We start from the raw sequence: 22,014 nt of genomic DNA, 5'->3' as shown, positions 1-22,014 counted from the left end.
ACTGGTCTCAAAATCCTGGACTCAAGCAATCCTCCTGCCTCAGCCTCCCAAAGTGCTGGAATTACAGACATAAGCCACCACACCCAACCTGTACATGATTTTTACACACATGTGCGAAACATTGGTGGGTATATGTCTAGACACAGAATTGTTTGGCGAAGGATAAATGATACTATGTATAGCCAAATCTCTCCCCATGGGGCTTTATAGGGGCTTATAGTTTTCTTTCCTGTATATGATACAATTTAATTTTAAGATGTAAACTATAAAAGCAGAAATGATTATATTCTATATATTTACACAATGTAATTAAAGACTGTACGTGACATTTAGGATCTTAGGGGTTTTTCAGTTAACTGGTCCTTTATGGAGCATCTGAGTACGGAAGCATTGTGGGAGCTTCTGGCGCAATTTGAGAGCAGGCACCATAACTCTCCTAAAAATTTTTGTGTGTAGCGCCTGTAGAGAAGTGTGTGTTGATGATACAACTGATGAAATTATGTGGAAGAAATAAGGCATGGTTTCTCTCCACAAGAAACCTAGAGTCTAGCTGGGATTATACCATATATACATATGAGAAAGATAGTCATTTATGAATCCAGGTAAAGTCATCAAAAATAATGTCATTTGTAGAAATAGCTTGAAAGTTAAGTTGAAGCAGTATGTATTGAAAAAAAGAGTGAAATGAAAATCTACTCAGTGACACCATTCTTTTTTTCCCTCCTTTCCCCATCCTAGAAGAAAACATTGAGAGAATCAAGTTATTAGAGTACTCATTCAACTGAGAGAAAAACAAGATAAAAGGGATAGGGAAAAGCCGGAGTCTTCTGAGCATGGATTGGGCTGAAAACATGGAGGTCAGGTGCCCAGTGGCAGACTGGGCACTCCAGATATGTCTCCAAGCCCTGCCTGTCTGCTGCTTGGACTGTTTTGTTCAACACAAGCCCACGGTGTGTTTTTCCCCACATGCCCTATTCAGAGTTTACAGGCCTGTTTCATATCATCTCATATTCAGAGCTCACCAACATCTGGTACTGTGCTGTAACTCTTGGGCCCGTACGGTCCCTGAGCAAAGGCACTTGGAAAGATGCAGATATGCCACCAGGGGAGTTCCCAGGTGTATGGCATTACGCTTGGTCACAGCAAGCTCAGGAGTGAAGAAGTGGTTTTGCATCCTCAAAGGCTTTCAAGTAATTCCTGCCAAGCTCCAACATTTAGCAGTTCACAAAGCACCACAGCATTTTAACTTCTTGCCAAAAGTCTCTTTATTGCCAGTGATTGAATTTTTCACCTGTGAAAATGAAATTTCTATTCCGTAATGGAAGTTGGTGGAAAGAGAGTTTGCATTTCTTCTGGTCAAACAGCTAGCTAGTCCATAATCAGGTTGAAGTTTTAACCTACAGCCATTTTCTAGAGTGTGTGTGTGTGTGTGTGTGTGTGTGTGTGTGTGTGTGTGTGTGTGTACCAGTTTTGCTGGAGCTACAGTGCAAACCCAGGGACATTGGTTTCTTTCTGTGGATATAGCATTGGGGTGGGTTACAGAGAATGCATGATGAAAAAAGTTAGATTTTTTTCCCCCAGGATTTGAATCAAGGCCTTAAAGAGGAGAGGGAAGAATGTGCAGAGGTTGAGAGGGAAAGATCAGCGATTTGGGGTTGGTTAAGGGCTTGTAGATTTGCAGAGCTAGACCAGAGAACATGCTTGGAAGAAGTGAGAAGTCTGGCTGGGCGCAGTAACTCACACCTGTAATCCCAGCACTTTGGGATGCAGAGGCAAGTGGATTGCCTAAGCTCAGGGGGTTCGAGACCAGCCTGAGCAACATGACAAGACCTCATCTCTACAATAAATCAAAAAATTAGCAGGGTGTGGTGTTGTGTAACTGTGGTTCCAGCTATTTGGAAGACTTAGATGGAAGGGTCACCTGAGCCCAGCAGGTCGATGTTGTGGTGCCATGAGCACGCTGGTGCACTCCAACCTGGGCGACAGAGTGGAACTCAAAAAAAATGATAAGTCAGCGGGCATGGTGGCACCTGTCTGTAGTCCCAGCTACTCAGGGGAAAGAGGCATGAGGATCACTTGAGCCCTGGATTTTGAGGCTGCAGTGCACTATGATCACATCTGAATAGCCACTAGGCAACATAATGAGACTCCATCTCTGAAATAAACTTAAAAATAAATAAATAAAATAAGAGATGAAAAGTCAAGCTAGTGCGGGCCAGGTTGTCGGAGGGGCTTAGAGGTCTGGCAGTGGCATTTGTTTGTTGTGATGCACCATGGAAAGAGGTATCATGATAGTCAAGGACAGGTGGCATGTTGAGAAGTGTCTCCAGGGTGCGCTGCTTTTGCAACAGTTTGGTGTGGACAGAGTCTGGGGGAGGCTCTGTGTGGCAGAACAGTCAGGAGAGATGAGGACTGAGGTGGAGCTGGTGTGACAGGAACCAGGAAGGGCAAGAACGCAGAGCAAGAACACAAGAGAACAACAGCAACAAGAAAGACACAGGACCCTCAGCCCCCAAAAGCCTATAAGAGGATGCGGGGCCATGCATTAGAATGGAAAACTGAGACATGCTTTTGGGAAAAGGCTCTTAAATTTGGCTTAATAGAGTGGGACTTCAGGAAATACAAGTTTTTTATTTTGGGTAGGAGAATATAAGCATTGTTTTCCAATTTTCCTCTTCATAAAGGTTTACATTATTTTAGTTCCTACGACTCTGTCTGCCAGTGTTGTTAACTTACCGCTTTTTGGAGGCAAAAACCCTAACAGCACCTCTGAGACCTTGCTGGTCAACGAGTGGTTTGACGACCAACAGCATCAGCATCATTTAGGGAACTTGTTTAAATGTAGAGTCACAGGCCTCACCCAGGACCACCTGAGTGAGAAATCTGCATTTTATCAAGAGGGAATTTTCATGCATGGTAAAGTGTAAGAAGCTTTGCTTCAACACAATGTCTTTCTGCAACTTTCAAACAAATTGTAACTGAAAAAAATGTTATGGCATATTCAGTTTTGTTGTCCGAAATGCTATAGGAAATGCCAAGAGTACTATTTTTAAAGTGCTTAGATGATCAGGTATAGAATCGATGATTCAACGATAAATGCATATTTGTTCACTGTCAGTATTTCCCCTCTAGAACATAAACTCCATGGGAAGCAGCCTTGTTTCAGGGTCTGCAGCAGAGCTTGGCACATATAGGTGCTCCAAAAACATTTTTGAAGTTTCGAATAAGTAAATAGATACAATTAATTATATATTGGTATTTTAAATTACTTTCATGTTGTACATTTGAAAACTGCCTTATTTTGATTAAAGGAGATAAAGACTTATTCACTTACTGACTGATGATTTGGAAAAGAAAGAAAAGTACAAAAATAGAAAAATCACCCTTACTTTCACTGTTCATAGAAAACATTTTAGGGTATTTCCTTTTGTGACTGTTTTTATGTAGTTTGTCATACTGCACATATCTGTGTTCTGCATTCTCATTTGCCATAATGATATAGTAAGTGGCTTATTGCATACTTACTATGTGCCTAGCTTCACATCAGGTATTTGAGATACTTTTCATGTTTACTTATTACACCCATGTAAAGCAGTATGGTTACAACAAATTTTCAAGTGAAGAAACATAGCTTGAGAGTTTGCATTTCTTCTGCTAGTTACATAGCTAGCTAGTCCATGATCAGGTTGAAGATTGAACCTAGGGCCATTTTCTGGAGCCATGCTTTTTCAGACACACTGGATTAAGCATTTCCTAAGTTAGACTTTTTTTGTAATATATCTTGCTATGCAAATACATCTAATTTGGTTCACAGTCTCTGTTTTCAGTATTCTAGTTTTCTTATTTCTTGGTACTAGCTATAATATAATGAACATTTTTGTGTTGACATTTTTTTCTATATTTCATTTTTCTTAGGGTAGATTCTTGGGAATATTTTAAGTATCTTGAAATATAGGTAGATAGATGTAGAACCTTCCAAAAGATTTGCTTCAATTTTCATTCCCACCAAGTCACTGCAAATATTATTGTGTATATTTGAACGCATATGGACAAAGCAACATGTCAACCATGCTTCTGCGGAAAAAGTCCATTTAAATATGTTTTCTTTTTATTTCAAATAATTAGACTTTTAAAAAAATTTTTATTGGAGTCTCACTCTGTTGCCCAGGTTGAAGAGCAGTGGCACACCCCTGGCTACTGCAGCCTTGACCAGTTGGACTCAGGTGATCCTTCCGCCTCAGCCTTCCAAGTAGCTGCAACTACAGTCATGTACCACCACACCCGGCTAATTTTTGGGCTTATTGTAGAGATGAGCCTCACCAGGCTTTCGCTTCCCAAAGTTCTGGGATTACAGGCAAGAGCCACTGTGCCTGGCAAATAATCAGACTTTTAATTCGCATTATTTAATGGGGATTTGTTACTGATATAGTTAGCTTTCCTTAAATATCAGCTTCTGTTGTACATAGAATTTTAGCATGACATTCATTCTGCCCTACTCAAAACCTTATTTTAACAAGGTTCATTATTCCTTAAGAAGATACACATTTACACTAATACAAATTTTCTCAATCTCAGAATTTCTTTTCATAAACTGTGGGATTTTTATAGTTATACAGCTTACTCATTCAATTTTAATGTGTATTCAATATCACTTGTTCTCAAATCATGACATAACGTTCTTAGACTATGGTGTAGTGTTTCTTTTCTCCCTGCCTTTATTTTTCCCCCTTTCCTTCCCTTTTTGCCTTCCTCCCTCCCTTTTCCTTTTAGTTTCTTTTTTCCAGCAGGAAGGCAGATGATATAAGAGAGGGAAACCTATGCATGTTGTAACAACAACAGCAAAACCAGCCAGATGCTTGCTTCTATGTAGCTTACTTTGATGCTTATAAAACTATTGAAACAGAGATTCTCTTGTAAGCTAATATTTAGAATCATAACAAATGATTATAAAATATAACAGCTCTGTATCAGACACAAGGCCATAGAAGGGGAATTGAAAGTATATGAAAGATCTAACACCATCTTAGTCATTTAGCCATATTTATTTTGTATATTGTGTATTTGTTTTCATCTGAAGGGTAACTTTGTCAGATATCACAGCAGCTTTAATCTGGCAATACAGATTTTATTATGTTATTAAAACAGAACCTCTATGGGTAGGCTTTGTCAATTATATGTGTGATTTTTGTCATCTGGTAATTCCTCTACTAGAATAGAAATAAAAACACAGCACTAGAGTTTAATAATTTTCATGAGGTTAATAAACCAGTGAATTTGGAAAACAAATGCGTGTGTGTGCTGTCCAAAATGTATTATAAAGTTTAATTTTGAAATATTTGATAAACTGTAAGATATTGCTGTATAAGATGCATAAACAGGTAAGGCTTGTGAGAATGAATTTATTTTATTAAAATTCAATGTTTAAGTAACTTATTTCTGACATCTTTGAATAAATTAGGTGTTCTTACGCATTGTCCTTTTTCATTTACTCTGGTTGTTCATAGCCTGAAGGCATCAGCTAGTCATGCCCGTCTGAGTAGGAAATTAAAGGCCTTTGGCATTGTGATTCAAATTTTTAAAGGAATGATAGGACATATTGAGTTAAATGCACATTTGGAGTTAAAACAGATAACATGTTTTTCTGTCTCTATTCTTCTGGAATAAAATTAGTTTTAGTGTAACAGAAAAAGGTAACTTTCTTTTTGTGCACTATACTGTACTACTATTCGTTAAAAATTTACTATTCGTTAAAAATTATATCAGTATTATGTCTTTTAAGATAGCACTTTCATAGGACTTATCAGTGATGGCTACTTTGGTTTTTTTTTTTTTTTTCTTTAGTGGACTTTTTAGGCTGGAGTTGACCATCAGTGTGTAGAACAGAAAGCAAATTTGTTATTTTCTTTCTTTTTTTTTTTTGAGTTGGAGTCTCACTCTGTCGCCCAGGCTGGAGTGCAGTAGCATGCTCATGGCCACCCCAGCATCGACCTGCTGGGCTCCAGCGATCATCCACCTCAGCCTTCTAAGTAGCTGGAACTACAGGCATGTGCTCCCACGCCCGGCTAATTTTTTGATTTGTTGTAGAGATGAGGCCTCACCAAGTTGCCCGGGCTGTTCTTGAACCCATGGGCTCAGGCAGTCCCCTCACCTCAGCCTCCCAAAGTGCTGGGATTACAGGCTTGAGCCACCGTGCCTGGCCCAAATTCGTTATTTTCTACTGTAGGATATATTATTTGTGAAAACACTATGTAATTATCTAGGTTTTTAAATTGTTAAACTTTAAAAATTATTGCCATAGAATGAAGATATCAATATATGATTATATGGTTCTTAAGACATGTTTGCCAACTCGAGAGAAAATTGCATAGCACCATAACAAGACTCCTAGCTTAAGTTAGGAAGTTGCCTTTATAATGCCACCTTAAATACCTTTCAAAGTCCTATGGTAAACAATTCAAAAACTGTGGTTGTATTATAAAGTGATGTTTTAAAGTGAGCTGATGGTAAGGGCAAGAAATCATTTTAAGCATTTCATATGCCCCAGAGACTCCCCAGGTATTCTTTAGGCATGGAAAAGGTTTTTGTTTATTTAGACAAATTTATTATTCATTAATTTCATTGAATAAATTGTTATATAGTACCTACTATATGCCAGGCACTATTTTAGTAAATTTATTCACTCAAGAAAGCAGCTTTACAACTTGGAAAGAGATAGGAACAATTTTACCTATCATGTAGTCACCTTAAATAGCTTAACATACAGATATTATTCTGTTCATCGATTGTAAGGCCGTTCTCTTACTCACTTGCTCATGTATGTATTGATTCATTCATTCATTCAACAAGTACCCACTGAGAGTATGCTAGATACTAGACCCTTACTAGGCAACATGTGGGTGTGAGTAGTTTTCTGCAAGGCAAAGACTGAGGAGAAACAAGAGCTCAGAAAAGGGATTCCAGCCTGACCTGGGGGACCAGGAAGGGTGGCCTGGAACCAGCACCATTTGGACCGAAGCCTGGAGGCTGAGCAGGAACCTTGAGGAAAGAGGCTGGAGGTTAGTGGCCCAGGCAAGAGAGCGAGATATTCCCTTCCTGCCGTTTTTATCTTGGTTTTGAAAATGTATAGGATTATATGACCCAGCAATCACTGTACTGGGAATATACTCGGAGGAACTCAAAGCATTCTACAAAAAAGATACCTGCACATGCATGTTTATCAAAGCACCATTCACAGTAGCAAAAACATAGAACCAACCATGCTGCCCATTGAAACTGAAGTGGATTAAAAAAAATGTGGTACATATACACCATGGAATATTATGCTGCCATAAAGAAGGACAACCATGGACTTTGCAACAACTTGGATGGATTTAGAGTCAATAATACTCAGTGATCTATCACAGAAACAAAGAACAGAGTACCACATGTTCTCATAAATGGACACTTATAAGCAGACATTTACCATAATACTATAAGAAAGGGATTGGCAGTAGAGGGATACTGCCGGGGGTGTGGGGGGAAGGGGTGAATACAGCATCAAGCGTACCTGACTGCAAACCAGGCAAAGTGAGAACCAAAGGGAGGCCCAAACTTTACCTGTATAATGTCCACTTATATACCTCATCCTGAATTGTGCCCCACATCTTTTTTTGTTTTTTTTGAGTTAGAGTCTCACTCTGTCGCCCAGACTGGAGTGCAGTGGCCGCTCCCGGCCACCACAGCCTTGACCTGCTGGACTCCGGTGATCCTTCCGCCTCAGTCTTCTAAGTACCTGGAACTACAGGCACGTGCTGCCATGCCCGGCTAATTTTTGATTTTTATTGTAGAGATGAGGTCTCGTCAAGTTGCCCAAGAGAATCTCGAACCCGTGGGCCCAGGCAATCCACTCACCTCAGCCTCCCAAAGCACAGGATTACAGGCTGAGCCTCCGAGCCTGGCTGTGCCCCATATCTTTAAATAAAATAAATTTAAAACATGTTTAGGATTAAAGTAATAATGGAAAAAAATAAAGATGGAAACATTTCATATTTTCCCTGTTATTGTCTGGAGGCAGACTTAGTTTTATGTAGCTGTTTTCTTTCTTAACTATCCACTTACTAGTCTGTCATATTAATTAGACTGGTTATTTCCAGCTCAGGAACTCATCTGTTAGTTAGAAGATGGGGCCCTCAGGGTCAGACGGTTTTGCCTGGCCCTCATTTTGCTTTCTCTATCTTTTCTTTCCTCCCTCCTCCCAGGCCTGACTGACTGGGTGTTGGTCTACCACTTGGGACTCAGAGGCTCTCTGGGATACTGGCCCCTCAGCCTCCCACACTAGACAAAGCACTCACATCCTCTGCCCTGTTAACCATTTCCCTTTTGTCATTGTTCCCATAATCTCACTCCACCCCCTACCTTAAATTCCCATGTTTTAAGGGATAACCCCGCATCTGCTTGCTTTTCCTTTGCTGGATACCAAAGACGAGCTAAAAGTGAAATTCTGTCTTGGTTATCCGGTTATGGAACCTGTCTGTATTTCAGATTACCTCAGTGGCTTTGAGGGATATTTTGCCATACACAGGGATGCATTCTTAATGGATGAGCACCATAGAAATGCATCAGTCAGAGCCATTGTCCATAGGTAGGATGGGATCGAGGGCCTAGTTGTTATTTTTTTCAGGGCACCTCTTAGAGTGGCTCATTATTGATTTACTTGTAGGCAGTTACTACCTCAAGCTGTAGAAACAGGCCATCAAGTCTTCTGTTTTATTCTATTGCTGTTTGGGGAGGAGACTCAGAGTTGACCTATCCCCAAAAGTCCTGATGTGTCTTACCTATAATAAGCTAATAACTTCACTGCTCCCAGGTAAAGTCTTTCATGGCTTCTTGGCACCAGCTGGTAAATTGCAGTCTTTTTTTGTTAAGATGCAAGGCTCTGTCACAAACGGTTAACAAAACAGAAGTAAACAGTAAGAAATGACAGTAGTTATGAGTGCAAACATCGCCGCATACACAGGGACTGTGGTCTCTGGGAACTGGTGTCCCTCCTGGCCCTAGGTGCCTCTGACCTGCAGGGGTGCTTGGTCAAGCTGGTGGTGGCTACAGACTCCCATATCCCCAAGAAGGGTGGGCACACGATAAAAACAAGTCTGAACAGAAAACTGGGCCTATTCTAAACACTTGTAAATCAAACATGTATAAACTAAATGACTGTGATGATCAATGTTTTTAGAGACATTCTGTCCTTTTCATAAAAAGTTCCCCCAAAGGTCATGCTCTGAATGATGTCTGAAAAGAAAACAAAATCTTGCCATGAATTCCCCCACGGCTATCTTTTGATAAATAAGCATGTTAATTTTTTATTAGTGAACTTAGTTTTATAGGTCCATATATCTGGTAGCCTTTTTTTGGTCCTGTGAAAGATAGTCTCTCAGATGAAATAGGAAGTATGGATTTTGGAGGACATGGCTAATTGGTTCATTAAACAGACATATGTTGAGGGCCTGTTATACTCTGGGGTCTGTCCTTGGTAGTCAGGACAGCAGCATGTAGCAGAGGTGGGCTCCCCAATCTCAGCTTCAAGTTGTTCAAACAAGCAAACAAATAATGAGACAAATATCAAGTAGTTAATAAGTGCTCTTCAGAGAATTAAAATGTGATATGCTAGAGAATGATTGGAGATATCTTTATATATCCTGTTTAGTAAGAATACTAGAGAAGAGATGACAAGTATCCTTTTTCACATTTCATCAAATATGGTGTTTGAGGGGGCCTCATTGGTCCACAAAAAATATGGTGGCAAGGGGTGAGTTTGTGAGTCAGTGTAATAACCATTTACCTACTGTCCATCGCTGTTTGTTATAAGGTTTATTTGGACTGTCTTTGCAGCTTCACAGTATGCTCTGTGAAGAGCAGGAATATTCTCGTTCATCTTTGAGTCTGTAGTGCACAGCATCATGCCTACTATGTACTTGGTGATCAGTAAATTTTGCATGAATGAATGGAAGAAAACTAGAAGCACTGGAGTTTTTCCTATAGCACGAGGTGTGGAAAAGGTCACTTTTCATTTATTTTAAACTGAGGAACATTTTCTGGTTATGACTCAGATGTGTGATTTTATTTTTTTAGTTTTATTTTTTTCTAATTTTTATTTTAAATATGTGTGGTACAATTCTGGGTTAGGTATAGAAATGGTCATTGTATCAGTAAAGTTTGGGCCTCACTTTGGTCCCCTCTTCGCCTGGTTTGAGATCAGGTACCCTTATTGATGAAGTATGCCTTCCTTTCCCCCCGACCCCCCTTCCCCAAGCAGTTTCTGACTACTGCCAATTCCTTTCTTATAGCATTATGATAATTGGATGTGTGATTTTAAAGTTAAGTATCTTGGCTTTTTAAAAACACATTTTTGTTATTTTTTCAAAGAAAGTATACAGTTTTTTCTTAGATAACTTTGCTGATGGTGGCAAGGAGCCACCTGCAAAGCCATAATTTATGTCTTTGACAGTGAATTGTGTTATTTTTGTTTGATCTGATTTCTTAATCACCCTCCTAATTATTTGGCTTGGATAGAGTTGACATTTTAATCCTTCACTGATCACCTCAGAGTCAGCTGTGTACTATGGGAGGCCATTTAGAACTGGCAATTTATCATGGTTCCTTAGAAGATGCGGAGCAGTGGAATGCCCAGGATTTGGAGCTGGGTAACTACTTGTCTCAGGCCTATAGGGAGGATGAGACCTAATGAGTGGTATTACCGCGGCAGTGATTTAACACTTTATGAAAACCAGAGGTAATTAATTTTATTTTGTAAGCTAATTTATAACAGGATTAAAAAAGGAACAACCCACAGAGGCTGTCCAATCATATATGAGACCTCAAGGGAGTGGATCTATAAGTAATACATAAAGGAAGAACTTGGAGGACTTTTCTTTTTTTAAGACAGGATCTCAATCTGTTGCCCTGGCTAGAGTGCAGTGGTACCATCATAGCTCACTGCAGGCTTGAGTTCCAGGGCCCAAGTGATCCTTTCACCTCCTCCTGAGAAGCTGGGACTACAAGCACATGACACCATGTCTGGCTAATTAAAAAAATTTTTTTTGTAGAGATGGGATCTTGCTGTGTTGCCCAGGCAGGTCTTGAACTCCTGGCCTCAGGCAGTCCTCTCACTTTGGATTCCCAGCGTATTAGGATTACAGGCATGAGACACCATGCCCAGCCTGGAGTATTTTTAAAGTAAAATGCTTTTAGGATAAATCAGATTTTTTTTCCTTTTGAAAAATATCCTTAATAACAATTATGAATCATCCAGAAAAACCTTTTAAATAACCCTTTTCATATTTTACTTTCATTGGCTACCATATGAGGGAATGGGGTACTTTTCTTCTTAGACATCTGGTTTAGAGTTTTCCATTTATCACTTCCAAGACACTTTTTCCTTTTCTGCATATGAACAATGCTCTCTTTAATAAACATTTGTTGAACTAATGCTGCATGAACCAGGTGCTGAAAACATTACTGTCCTTCCTTGCTATCATAATCTGAGTAGAGATAAACCTTTCATTCTCTTTAGTCAGTTAGTGCTAAGTGCTTTTATGCTCTTTATTATTAGCTGACTAGACATGACTTCTATTATTATTATTATTATTATTTTTTTGAGTTGGAGTCTCACTCTGTTACCCAGACTGGAGTGCAGTGGCCGCTTCCGGCCACCGCAGCCTCGACCTGCTGGGCTCCGGCGATCCTTCTGCCTCAGCCTTCCGAGTGGCCGGAATTACAGGTGCGTGCTACCACGCCCGGCTAATTTTTTGTAGAGATGAGGTCTCGCTGCCCAGGCGGGTCTCGAACCCACGGGCTCAGGCAATCCACTCACCTCAGCCGACTTCTATTATTTTTGCAACATCTTCAAATTAAGAGTGAGAACTCCAAGTTGCTCCTGAATAGTTTCCTGAATGGCGTTAAAAAGGTAAGTTCAATATATTTGGAAAACATAGTTCACTGCAGAAGCACCAAATTAATCTTATCTATTGATTGTTACCACAGTGTACTCAAGTTAGAGAACTTGAAATACAGGACAGTGAAAATGGAGACGATAGCCCAGGAACCACGAATACAAGATAGGTGAGGCCGTCAGTGTCCCATGAAATTGAGACATTTCAAGGCTTTATTTAACACTGATGTTTACATGTTCAAAGCACGTATTGTTAGTTTTTAACTGAGCCCTCATCAAATTCCTTGTTATAAAGCCTTTTGTTTATTGTTTTACTTGGCAGAGTGGGGAGGAGTTAGCTAGGTAGAGGAAAGATTTCATTATAAAAAGAAAAAACATCTTAAGAAGAGAATGAGTTCACATAGCAAGAAAATGTGTGACCTTCTTTCTTTTATTTTTTTGAGTTGTCGCCCAGGCTGGAGTGCAGCGGCACAAGTACAGCTCACTGCAGCCTTGACCTACTGGGCTCAGGTGATCCTTCTGCCTCAGCCTCTTAAGTAGCTGGGACTAAAGGCAAACACCACCATCCCCAGCTATTTTATTTTATTTTATTTTTTGCAGGGACGAGATCTCTCTATGTTGTCCAGGCTGGTCTTAAACTCCTGGACCCAAGCAATCCTCTCACTTCAGTCTTGCAAAGTGCTGGGGTTATAGACGTGAGCCACTGTACTAGGCTTTGTTTTTTTTTTGAAGGGGATGCATTAAAAATTTTAGTTATACTACTCATACAGATAATAGAAAAAGCAATCCACAAATCATTTGTTTTCGGGAAAAAAATCAGAAACTGTCTTGGAATAATCTCATATAAGTAATATGTGCTCTCTCTTGCTGTCTGTCTCTCTCTACTTCTGGTAGGTCCAACTCTCTGAGGGTGCCTTGGCCACAGCTGGGCACAGCAAGGCCCCTGCTTGCTGCTCAGTGAATAACTCATTCTGATGGTAGTGGGGTTTGGCTGTTTTGCTGTTGAATTGCCTCATTATTCTTTTTAGTTGGCTGGATGATACATTCTGTTGAGAAATTGTATTGAAGCCACAGCTGAATCACAGGGAGTATTTAGAACAAGTAAATTGACTTAAATGATGCATTTTTCTCTCTAACAGGGGTGTAAATATTGGGGGACTGTCTCTAGTGACAATATGAAAACAGAGATGACAATTAGAGCAGTTTTATTCGTGACTGTTTATTCTCCCACATACACACACTTTGCACTGAAAAAACACCCTCAGTCTTCCTGACCCTCAAAACAAATATTTTCATTTTTCATTATCCATATGTTTTGAAACATAGTATATGCAGAACTTCTGTTTTTACATTAAATTCTATCAGAGGCATTTTTTTAGGTTATAATAATATTGCATCTGGTTATTTTATGAATCATTTATTGTAGGCAGTTTTTTCCATTAAACTTTTTCAAAAGTTGTGGCAAAACATGAATAACAACATTTTTTATCTTAGCACTTTATAGGTGCACAGTTCAGTAATGTTGAGTGAATTCACATTGTTTTGCAACCAGTCACCAGAACTCGTTTCATTTTGCAAAACTCAGCACTATACACATTAAAAAACAGCTCTCCATTCCTTTCCCCACCCTGAGCCCTTGGCAACTACCATTCTCCTTTCTGTCTCTATAGGAATTTGACTTCCATATGTGCTTCATTTAAGTGAAATCATGTAGTATTTATCTTTTTGTAACTGGCTTATTTCACTTAGTGTAATGTCCTCGAGGCTCATCTGTATTGTAGCATACACCAGTATTTCCTTTTGTTTGAGGCTGAATAGTATTCCCTTTTGTGTATATACTACATTTTGTTTATCCGTTCATCCATCAGTGGACACTTGGGTTGCTTCCACCATTGGGCTATTGTGAATAATGTTGCTATGAACATGGGTGTACAATTACCTTTGTGAGTTCCTGCTTTCATTTCTTTTGGACATACTCCCAGAATCGGAATTGGTAGATGATATGGTAATTCTAAGTTTTTGAGAAATTGCTATACTGTTTTCCATAGTGGCTGTGCCATCTTACAGTCCCACCAGCGGTACACAAGGGTTCCAGTTTCTCCACATCATTTATAACACTTGTTATTTTAATAGTCGTTATCCTAATGGATGTGAGGTAGTATCCCATTGTGGTTTTGATTTGTATTTCTCTAGTGATTAGTGATGTTGAACATCTGTTCATGAGCTTGTTAGCCATTTGTTTAACTTCTTTGGAGAAATGCTTGTTCAAGTCTTTTGCCCATTTTTAAATTGGCTCTTTTTGTTATTGAATTGTAGGAACTCTTTATATATTCTAGATATTAACATATCAGATATATGATTGGCATATATTTCTCCCATTTCATAGAAAATTCATCGGTTGATTGCCTTTTACTTTGTTAATCGTGTTCTTTGAGGCACAGAAGTTTTAAATTTTGATATAGTTCGATTTATCTTTACTTTTGTTACCTGTGCTTTTGGTATTATATTGAAGAAATCATTACCAAGCCCAGTGTCACAAACCTTTCCCCCTATTGAGATAGTCTATTAAAACCCAGTTTTTCACTGTTCTCGATAATGTTGCTACAAATTGCTCCATGGACCTACTTTTCTTGGTATTGTTTTATTTTGCTTTCAGAAAGAAAGAGGAAATACCAAACCAGTTTTGTCTTCTTAAAGCCCATTTTTGATGATACCAAGCAAAGCAGAGGCTATCACTTGTCCTGTTGGCAAAAATTGTGTTTCTGAAGGCAGGGATTAGAGCGTCTAGTGAACATTCAGTACTGCCTTTTTTGCTAATTGTACATAGTAAATGCCAGTGGTCCTCTGGGACTGTGATTTTTGAAATAGCATGGATCACAGAAAAGGCAAAGCTCCCATTAAGAGCAGCGGGGGTGAATTCAGGCAGTTTTTCTCTGACCCTCAGATCTGGGATCTCGGGGCTGCAGTAAAAGATGTGGATGACAGCGTGGGCTGATTAGGTTCAGGTGGCCCTGGATTTTCTTAGAAATCCACAAGGGTCCAGACTCCACACATTAGGAGGGGAGGAAAGTCATTTTGGAGAATTCTTCTAAGAACTTAACATTAAATAATTGCAGAACATTTTCAGAAAAATCAAAGAAAGGCTTATACTTCTAGCCATTTGCTATTTTGGGCAAGAAAATTGCATTTCAAGAAGCATATCCAGTTAGGGACTGTCTTGTAATTATGCTTACTTAACTAATGGAGAATGATTCCTTTGCGAACCAAATATACACATTCCCTTCTACTATATTTCAGGAAAAAAATCCTTATCAGCTCAATTTTTTTTTTTTTTTTTTTTGAGTTGGAGTCTCACTCTGTTGCCCAGACTGGAGTGCAGTGGCCACTTCCAGCCACCACAGCCTCGACCTGCTGGGCTCCAGCGATCCTTCTGCCATCAGCTCAATTTTTAATGTCCTGGGAGGCCAAGGCTGGAGGATTACTTAAGGCCAGGAGTTTGAGACCAAAGTAACATGAGGAGACCCCATTTCTACAAAATATTAGCTAGACATGGTGGTGTGTGTCTGCAGTACTAGCCACCTGGGGCGAGAGGATCCCTTACACCCAGAGTTCAAAGCTGCAGTGAGCCGTGGTTGCACCACTGCATTCCAGCCTGGGCAACAGAGTGAGACCCTGTCTCAAAACAAAACAAAAATGTTCATGGCAATGTGGGTGAATATGGGAATAGATGATCAATAGCTTTCTTTTATTCTCAACAGTTTTTCTACCTTTGGGTAACACATTATACAAAGTTTAGAGCCATTTCATTACTGGTGGTTAATTTTCAAAAAACAAAATGCGGTAACCGTAAGAAGCCCTTTCATCAGAGGATTTCAAAAGACACCTTACCTTTGGGGGAGCATTTTTATTTGTATATTTGTTTCTTAACTTTTTATTTTTAAAAATTTCATATGTCTTCCAAAGTACATGGGCTAGATGAATGAATTCTGATGTTCCAGTGCCAATAATTATGAAGTCATAGCCAATCTTGCTTTATCTATACTTCTGTCCACTTTTAATTCCTTTACCTCAAATTATTTTGAAGCTAATTTCAGCCAACATACCATTTCATCTGTAAATACTTTCATATGTACCTCTAAATAACAGTAAATCCTTTGAAATGTATCCCCAGTACCATTGCCACACCTGTAAAAATGAATACCAATTCATTAACATAATCAAATATTCATCAGTGATCAGTTATCTCTTTTTCTCCCTTTTGATATCTTTCTCTTCTTCATAAGGAAAAACTTACGTAGAGTAAAGAATTTTTACAGTGTGAACATCAACATAGCTCTCATTGAGAGAGTTATAAGATATTTTCAGCACTCTAATATCCTTCCAGGGGCTCTTTCTTGACTGATACTCCTCCAAAAGTAACTACTGTTGGGACCTCTGTCACCCTTAGAAGTCAGAATAGCAGTTTTGAACTTTATATAAGTGGAATCATTCATATATACTCTTTTGTATCAAACTTCTTTCACTCAACATTATGTTCATGAGATTAATGTGTTATTGCACTTAACACTAGTTTTTTTTACTTTTTATTTTTCCATAGCTGTGAACTATTCCATTGAATGCATTTGCTGCAATTACTGGATCCATTCTACTGTTCTACTGTTGATAGACATTTTGAATTATTTCCAGTTTGAGGCTACTAAGGATAACACTGCTATTAACATACTGTACGAGTCTTTGGGAGAGCATAATCATTCCGTTCTGTTGTGGAGCTTACTGGGTCATAGAGTAGGCATATGTTTAGTTTTAGTAGACACTGATAAATAATGTGTGAGGGTTCAGTTGCTTTACATTCTCACTGACATTTGGTTTTGTCAGTTCTTTAAATTATGGCCAATCTGATTAAGTCTTGATATCTGGTAATATAAGTCTCCAGCTTTGTTTTCAAATTCGATTTGGCTATTCTAAATATTTTACTTTTGCATATACAATTTTTAAACTCAATTTTTTACCCCCTTCCCTGCACAAACACAGCATGGATTTTGCTTAGAATTGCCTTGACTCTGTATTTCAATTTAAGAGAAATTAACAACAATATTGAGTTTTTCAATGTAGAAGGATTGTGTATCTCTTTATTTAGGTTAGTGTTTCACAATTTGGGGTCAGTTTTGCCTCCCAGAGGACATTTGACATGTGACATTTTGTTTGTCACATCTTTGTTGGAGGGTTGGTGTATGCTGCTGGTCTCTTGTGGGTAAAGGACAGGAATTGTGCTCAACGTTGTACTGGGTGCAAGACAGCCCCACACAAAGAATTATCCAACCTGAAATATTAAGAATGCCATGGTTGGGAAACCCTGATTTAGGTCTTTAATTTCTCTTAGCATTGTTTTGAGTTTTCAGTGTAAGGTTATTACACATTTTTGTTAGATATAATTGTATTTTGGTGCTATTGTGAATGGTAATTTTTAACTTTCATCTTCTAATTATTGCTAGAGTGTATATGTATGATTTGTTGTTTTGTATGCTTCTTATGTGTTTCTGTTGTTTTCTATGGCTTATTTTAGAGGTTTCCCTTCAGCCTCTTTTTTTTTCCTCTTATAATTTTTTATTGCTGCAGAAACTAGGATTTTTCTCCCGTAGAATTTCCTATAACTTGCATCTTGTTGATTCTGTCACCATGTTGGTGTTTAATATATTTTTCTGTCCCTGTCTTTATTCTCATTGCCTATATCTATTAATGTATTAGGAACTACAAGATTTGCTTTTATTCTATTAGTCCAGGATAAAAAAATAAACTCTTCCCTCCCCACAGCTAATTGGTTACCCTGAGTTCATAGGGAAAAAGCAGGGTAAATGTTTACTCTTTTCTTTTTTTTTAAATTAGCTTTCAAAACAGTGAGTTAGTTCCCTAGGATTTGCCATTGGCAACCAGTGAGACATTTTTTTAAAAATTAAAAGTATCATTATAAATTCATGGTTCACAGTTAGTTTAAACTTATTTGATGTTTCAGTCCATTGCTGTTTTTGCCCTCAGGGATGATCAGGTTTTTCCATCTTTGGCCAGTGGAAACCTCTTCAAGACCCTAGTATATTTCTTATACAAGCTATTTCAGGCTCTTCTTGAATATTGCTTGCCACTGACCTGGAGTCAGCCATTTCTTCAAGGAGCCACAGTCTTCTTTTCCTTAATTAATGAATTTAGAAAAGATGGTAGGCGTGCGTACTGCTACTGGGTGGTCATTGTTTCTAGGCCTTTTCAGTGGACAAGCTAGGACATTTTTTAAAATATAAAAAATACAGCGAGTTTACTTTTGTTCTTTCAGTTTCCATTCTGGACTCTAAGATTTTTAAATTCACTTTGTCCTTTTTCCCATGCACAAAATCCTGGGTCTCAACAAACACCCACATGCATATTGCTTTCTCACAAGCTGCACACCCAGCAGCCTTAGAATGACAATATCCACTTGCCAGTAAGAGTGTGATTACCGAAAACAGATTAAGATTTTTTTTTTTTTGCCCACCTTTTAGAGTCAGTTTTAAAAGATATTTACAATAGGGACATACTGTCACTTCACTCTGTTTTAAAGCCACTTGGAATAGTTCCACTCTGTGTGGTTATGTTAGGGGCATTTACTTCACTTTCTTTTGACTTTTAGAATTGTGTTATTAAAATTTAATTTGGTATTATTGTGTATGATATTTACATGGTTCCAAAGTTCAATTTACAAAACAAGGCATATACAAGGAGGCTTCATTTCTCTCCTTGTTTCTTCTTCCCTATCCCCTTCCCTTACCCTATAGGTATCAGTTTTTGAAAAAAATGTTATGGATTTCCTACTATTGTTTTTTCAGTATTAACAAATATGTTCATATGCTTATGTCTTCCCTTTTTAAAAAATAAGCAGGATTTTCATTATGTGGTCTGTTTTACTTGTCCCATTTTTTAAGTGTCATCTGGTATTTAGAAAGGTTTGTGTTTTGGTCCTAATGCTTACCTTTATACTAAACCTTTGCATAGCACTCCCACTCCCCTCCTGTTTGGTCATTGCCTGTTAGTTCCTAATAGGAGTGATATTAAAACGAACTTTGAGCCCCTTCCTTCTCCTCTCCAGCACTGATTTGGAACTAATGATTCTTGTATTCTTTGGGAACATTTCCATATCTCCAAAATGAATACATTTTGTGTAGAGACACATGCACGGGCCAGAATTGATTAAGATGAGTTATGTTAATTTAGGTGTACTTGAAATATGATAAATTTAAAAAGCAAGTGAACTTAGAGTGTGAGCTTTCCCAGCAGCAAGCAGCGCATGTGAGAGTAGTACATTCCTGCCTGCCTGATGGTACTTCTTTCTAACTTCTTTCTTGGGGCAATTTAATGTGCTTGAGGCATTACCTTCTTCTATCCACTTAATAGGATTATACAGTGATCTTGATATACCCAATGCTTTTTAAAATAAAATGATGCAATGAAATTGATTTTATTTTATTTTATTTTTAACAGAAATATGTTTCCCTTGGACTGACTTCCACATTTTTTTCCATTTAAATGATAAGATGGTATAGGAAGTAATTAGGGCCAGGATAGTTGCCATGAATAATTCATTGCCATGGCTCTCAGATACCTTCTTTTAGTGAAGAACCAGAAGCATATGTGGCAACACAAGACCCTCGTTTTGGTTTCTTCCATTTCTCAAATGGCAATGTGATTCACATGTAAGCAAGAGTAGGGAAAAGCCATGGTCATCAACACTTAATTGAAACGTGTCTGTTCCTGAAAGGCAGAGTTCTGTGTCATCGTCCTTCACTGACTCATGTTTGCTGAATGCCTGCTATGTGTAAGGGACTTATGACATGTATAATACAGTAGGGTAGGAGCCTGTACTGTTAGGTCTGTATAGAGCTGTGGAATGAGAAAGACTAACATCTGTTTTGAGGCAGATTGTAGGGATGACAGAGGCTTCACAGTAGTGTGCTGTTTGAGCTAGGTGTATAGGCATGAATGGGATTCTTCACAAGTAAGTTGATGTTCCTATTTTTTTTTTTGTAGGTTTAAGTATCTTCTTAAGTGGGGTAAACAAATTGTTATTAGCTGTAAAATTTGAGTTGGTACCAAGTAGATGGAAAAAAATCGTAGTAGAAAGTTAACATTCCAAATAAATTGAGTCCTATATATACAGTGTACGTATATGTAGTATATATAAATAATCTTATGCGCGCACACACACACACAAACACACACACACACACAACTCACTGCAAGAGAAAAATGAATGTGCATACCCCTTGACTCAGTAATGCTACCTCTAGCATTTTATCCTAAGAATATATTTGACCTTGCCTACAAAAATATATGTACAATAATGCTCATCAAGCCTATATATGTATGTATATACACACATATAAGTGTTCACATACTCTCTACCATATACATACACCTACTCACTTTGGATACAGTTTACATTTCTAGTAAGGGATTGACTAAAACTGTTTCATGCTTTTTTATACTGACTATATTATCTGCATAATAAAAAATCAATAAAATGATTTTTATTTAACAAGGCAATCACAACTTGCTTTTCCTTTTTTAGTGCAATTTATAGAGACCGGGATTTTGTACTGTTTTTGAATTTGAAGTAGAACATTTATATTCTTTTTTTTTTTTTTTGAGTTGGAGTCTCACTCTGTCACCCAGGATGAAGTGCAGTGGCACGCTCATGGCCACCCCAGCGTTGACCTGCTGGGCTCAGGCGATCCTCCCACCTCAACCTTCCAAGTACCAGAAGTACAGGCTTGTTCTACCATGCCCGGCTAATTTTTTTTGACTTATGGTGGAGATGAGGTCTCACCAAGTTGCCCAGGCTGTTTTCAAATCCATGGGCTCAGGCAATCCCCTTACCTTGACCGCCCAAAGTGCTGGGATTACAGGCTTGAGTTACCATGCCCGACCAGAACATTTATATTCTTATCTTCTTTAAATTAAATTGGTGTTGGTTTGGTCTGGTTTCATTTTGCCTTACTTTAAAATTGGATAATCCCAGTAGGGGAATGGCCAACTCTTAAGAGGCATTCCTGATGTTTTTGGTTAGATAAATGAGCTTGTGAGGTCTGACTTGGTGACGAAACTCTTTGATCTGCTCTAGAAATGATGCTTATTTTCTGTGTACAATATTTGTAACACGTTTTGTATTGAATGAATAATAACCATCTTTCTTTGACCATGTTTTTGCAGTCATCACATTGTTTCTACCATCTTTCTATTTACTGTGTCAACTCTTTAATAGCCACAATTAAAAGGCTTACTAAGGCAGTCTCTATTATAATTTGGCTCTATTGTCTGCCTTGCTTTGAGGAATCAGGGCAGTTTCTATCTTGGCATACAGAGCTGTGAAGCAACCACCTTGCCCCTCTAACTTCTTTCTTGGGGCAATTTAATGTGCTTGAGGCATTACCTTCTTCTACCCAATTAATAGGATTATACAGTGATCTTGATATACCCAATGCTTTTTAAAATAAAATGATGCAATGAAAATGATTTTTTTTTTTTTTAACAGAAATCATAGCCCATTAATGAGTTTTGGAGCCAGCTTTGTCAGTTTTTTGGTAAGTTGACGTCAGAAGGCCCATTTGTTTATGAAGGAAACAATTATATAAAGTAATGTTTGTTAGTGGCTATGTTATTGTAAAAAGTCTTTTAGAGTTAAAAACTGAAATAAAGTTTTGCCTATTAACTAGCAATGTTCTCTTTCCTAACTTTAAAAATATAATGCTTAATCTTATTTTTAGAGTATTATATTTTTCCCAACCAAAGTCCTTTTTAGAATAGAAATGTAATTAAAAGATCTTCAAAAATTAAAACTGCATGGAGGGAAGGTCTGACTTTGGGTAATAAAGATTTGCTCTAAAATTATCAAGTACACGTGGACTAGAAGTCAAGTTAAAGGAGTAGAGTTAAAGTGTGTCAGTTACTATTACATTTCCGAATACTAGTATTTGGGAATTGAGGAAATAGGTTGCAGTTAGGTTTCAAAGTAAATTGGGCAGTGTAGAAAATGAGATGCTTTCATTTTCAGAAACACTTAGTAGTAT

General features: G+C 38.2%; 1 protein-coding gene across 1 annotated transcript in view; it reads left to right on the top strand.

Annotated features, from left to right (window-relative positions):
- The window catches only part of TTC39C (tetratricopeptide repeat domain 39C), a 122,175-nt gene that overhangs the window by 26,964 nt on the left and 73,197 nt on the right, over positions 1 to 22,014 (top strand). Inside the window, exon 2 of the mRNA XM_008069376.1 lies at positions 21,480 to 21,528. Coding sequence (XP_008067567.1) covers positions 21,480 to 21,528 — 49 coding nt within the window. The remainder of the gene's footprint in view (positions 1 to 21,479; positions 21,529 to 22,014) is intronic.

Source organism: Carlito syrichta, unplaced genomic scaffold (assembly GCF_000164805.1).
Source record: "Carlito syrichta isolate Samal-C Ts95f unplaced genomic scaffold, Tarsius_syrichta-2.0.1 Scaffold311970, whole genome shotgun sequence".
Lineage (NCBI taxonomy): Eukaryota > Metazoa > Chordata > Mammalia > Primates > Tarsiidae > Carlito > Carlito syrichta.
This window is presented reverse-complemented; position numbering and strand designations above follow the sequence as displayed.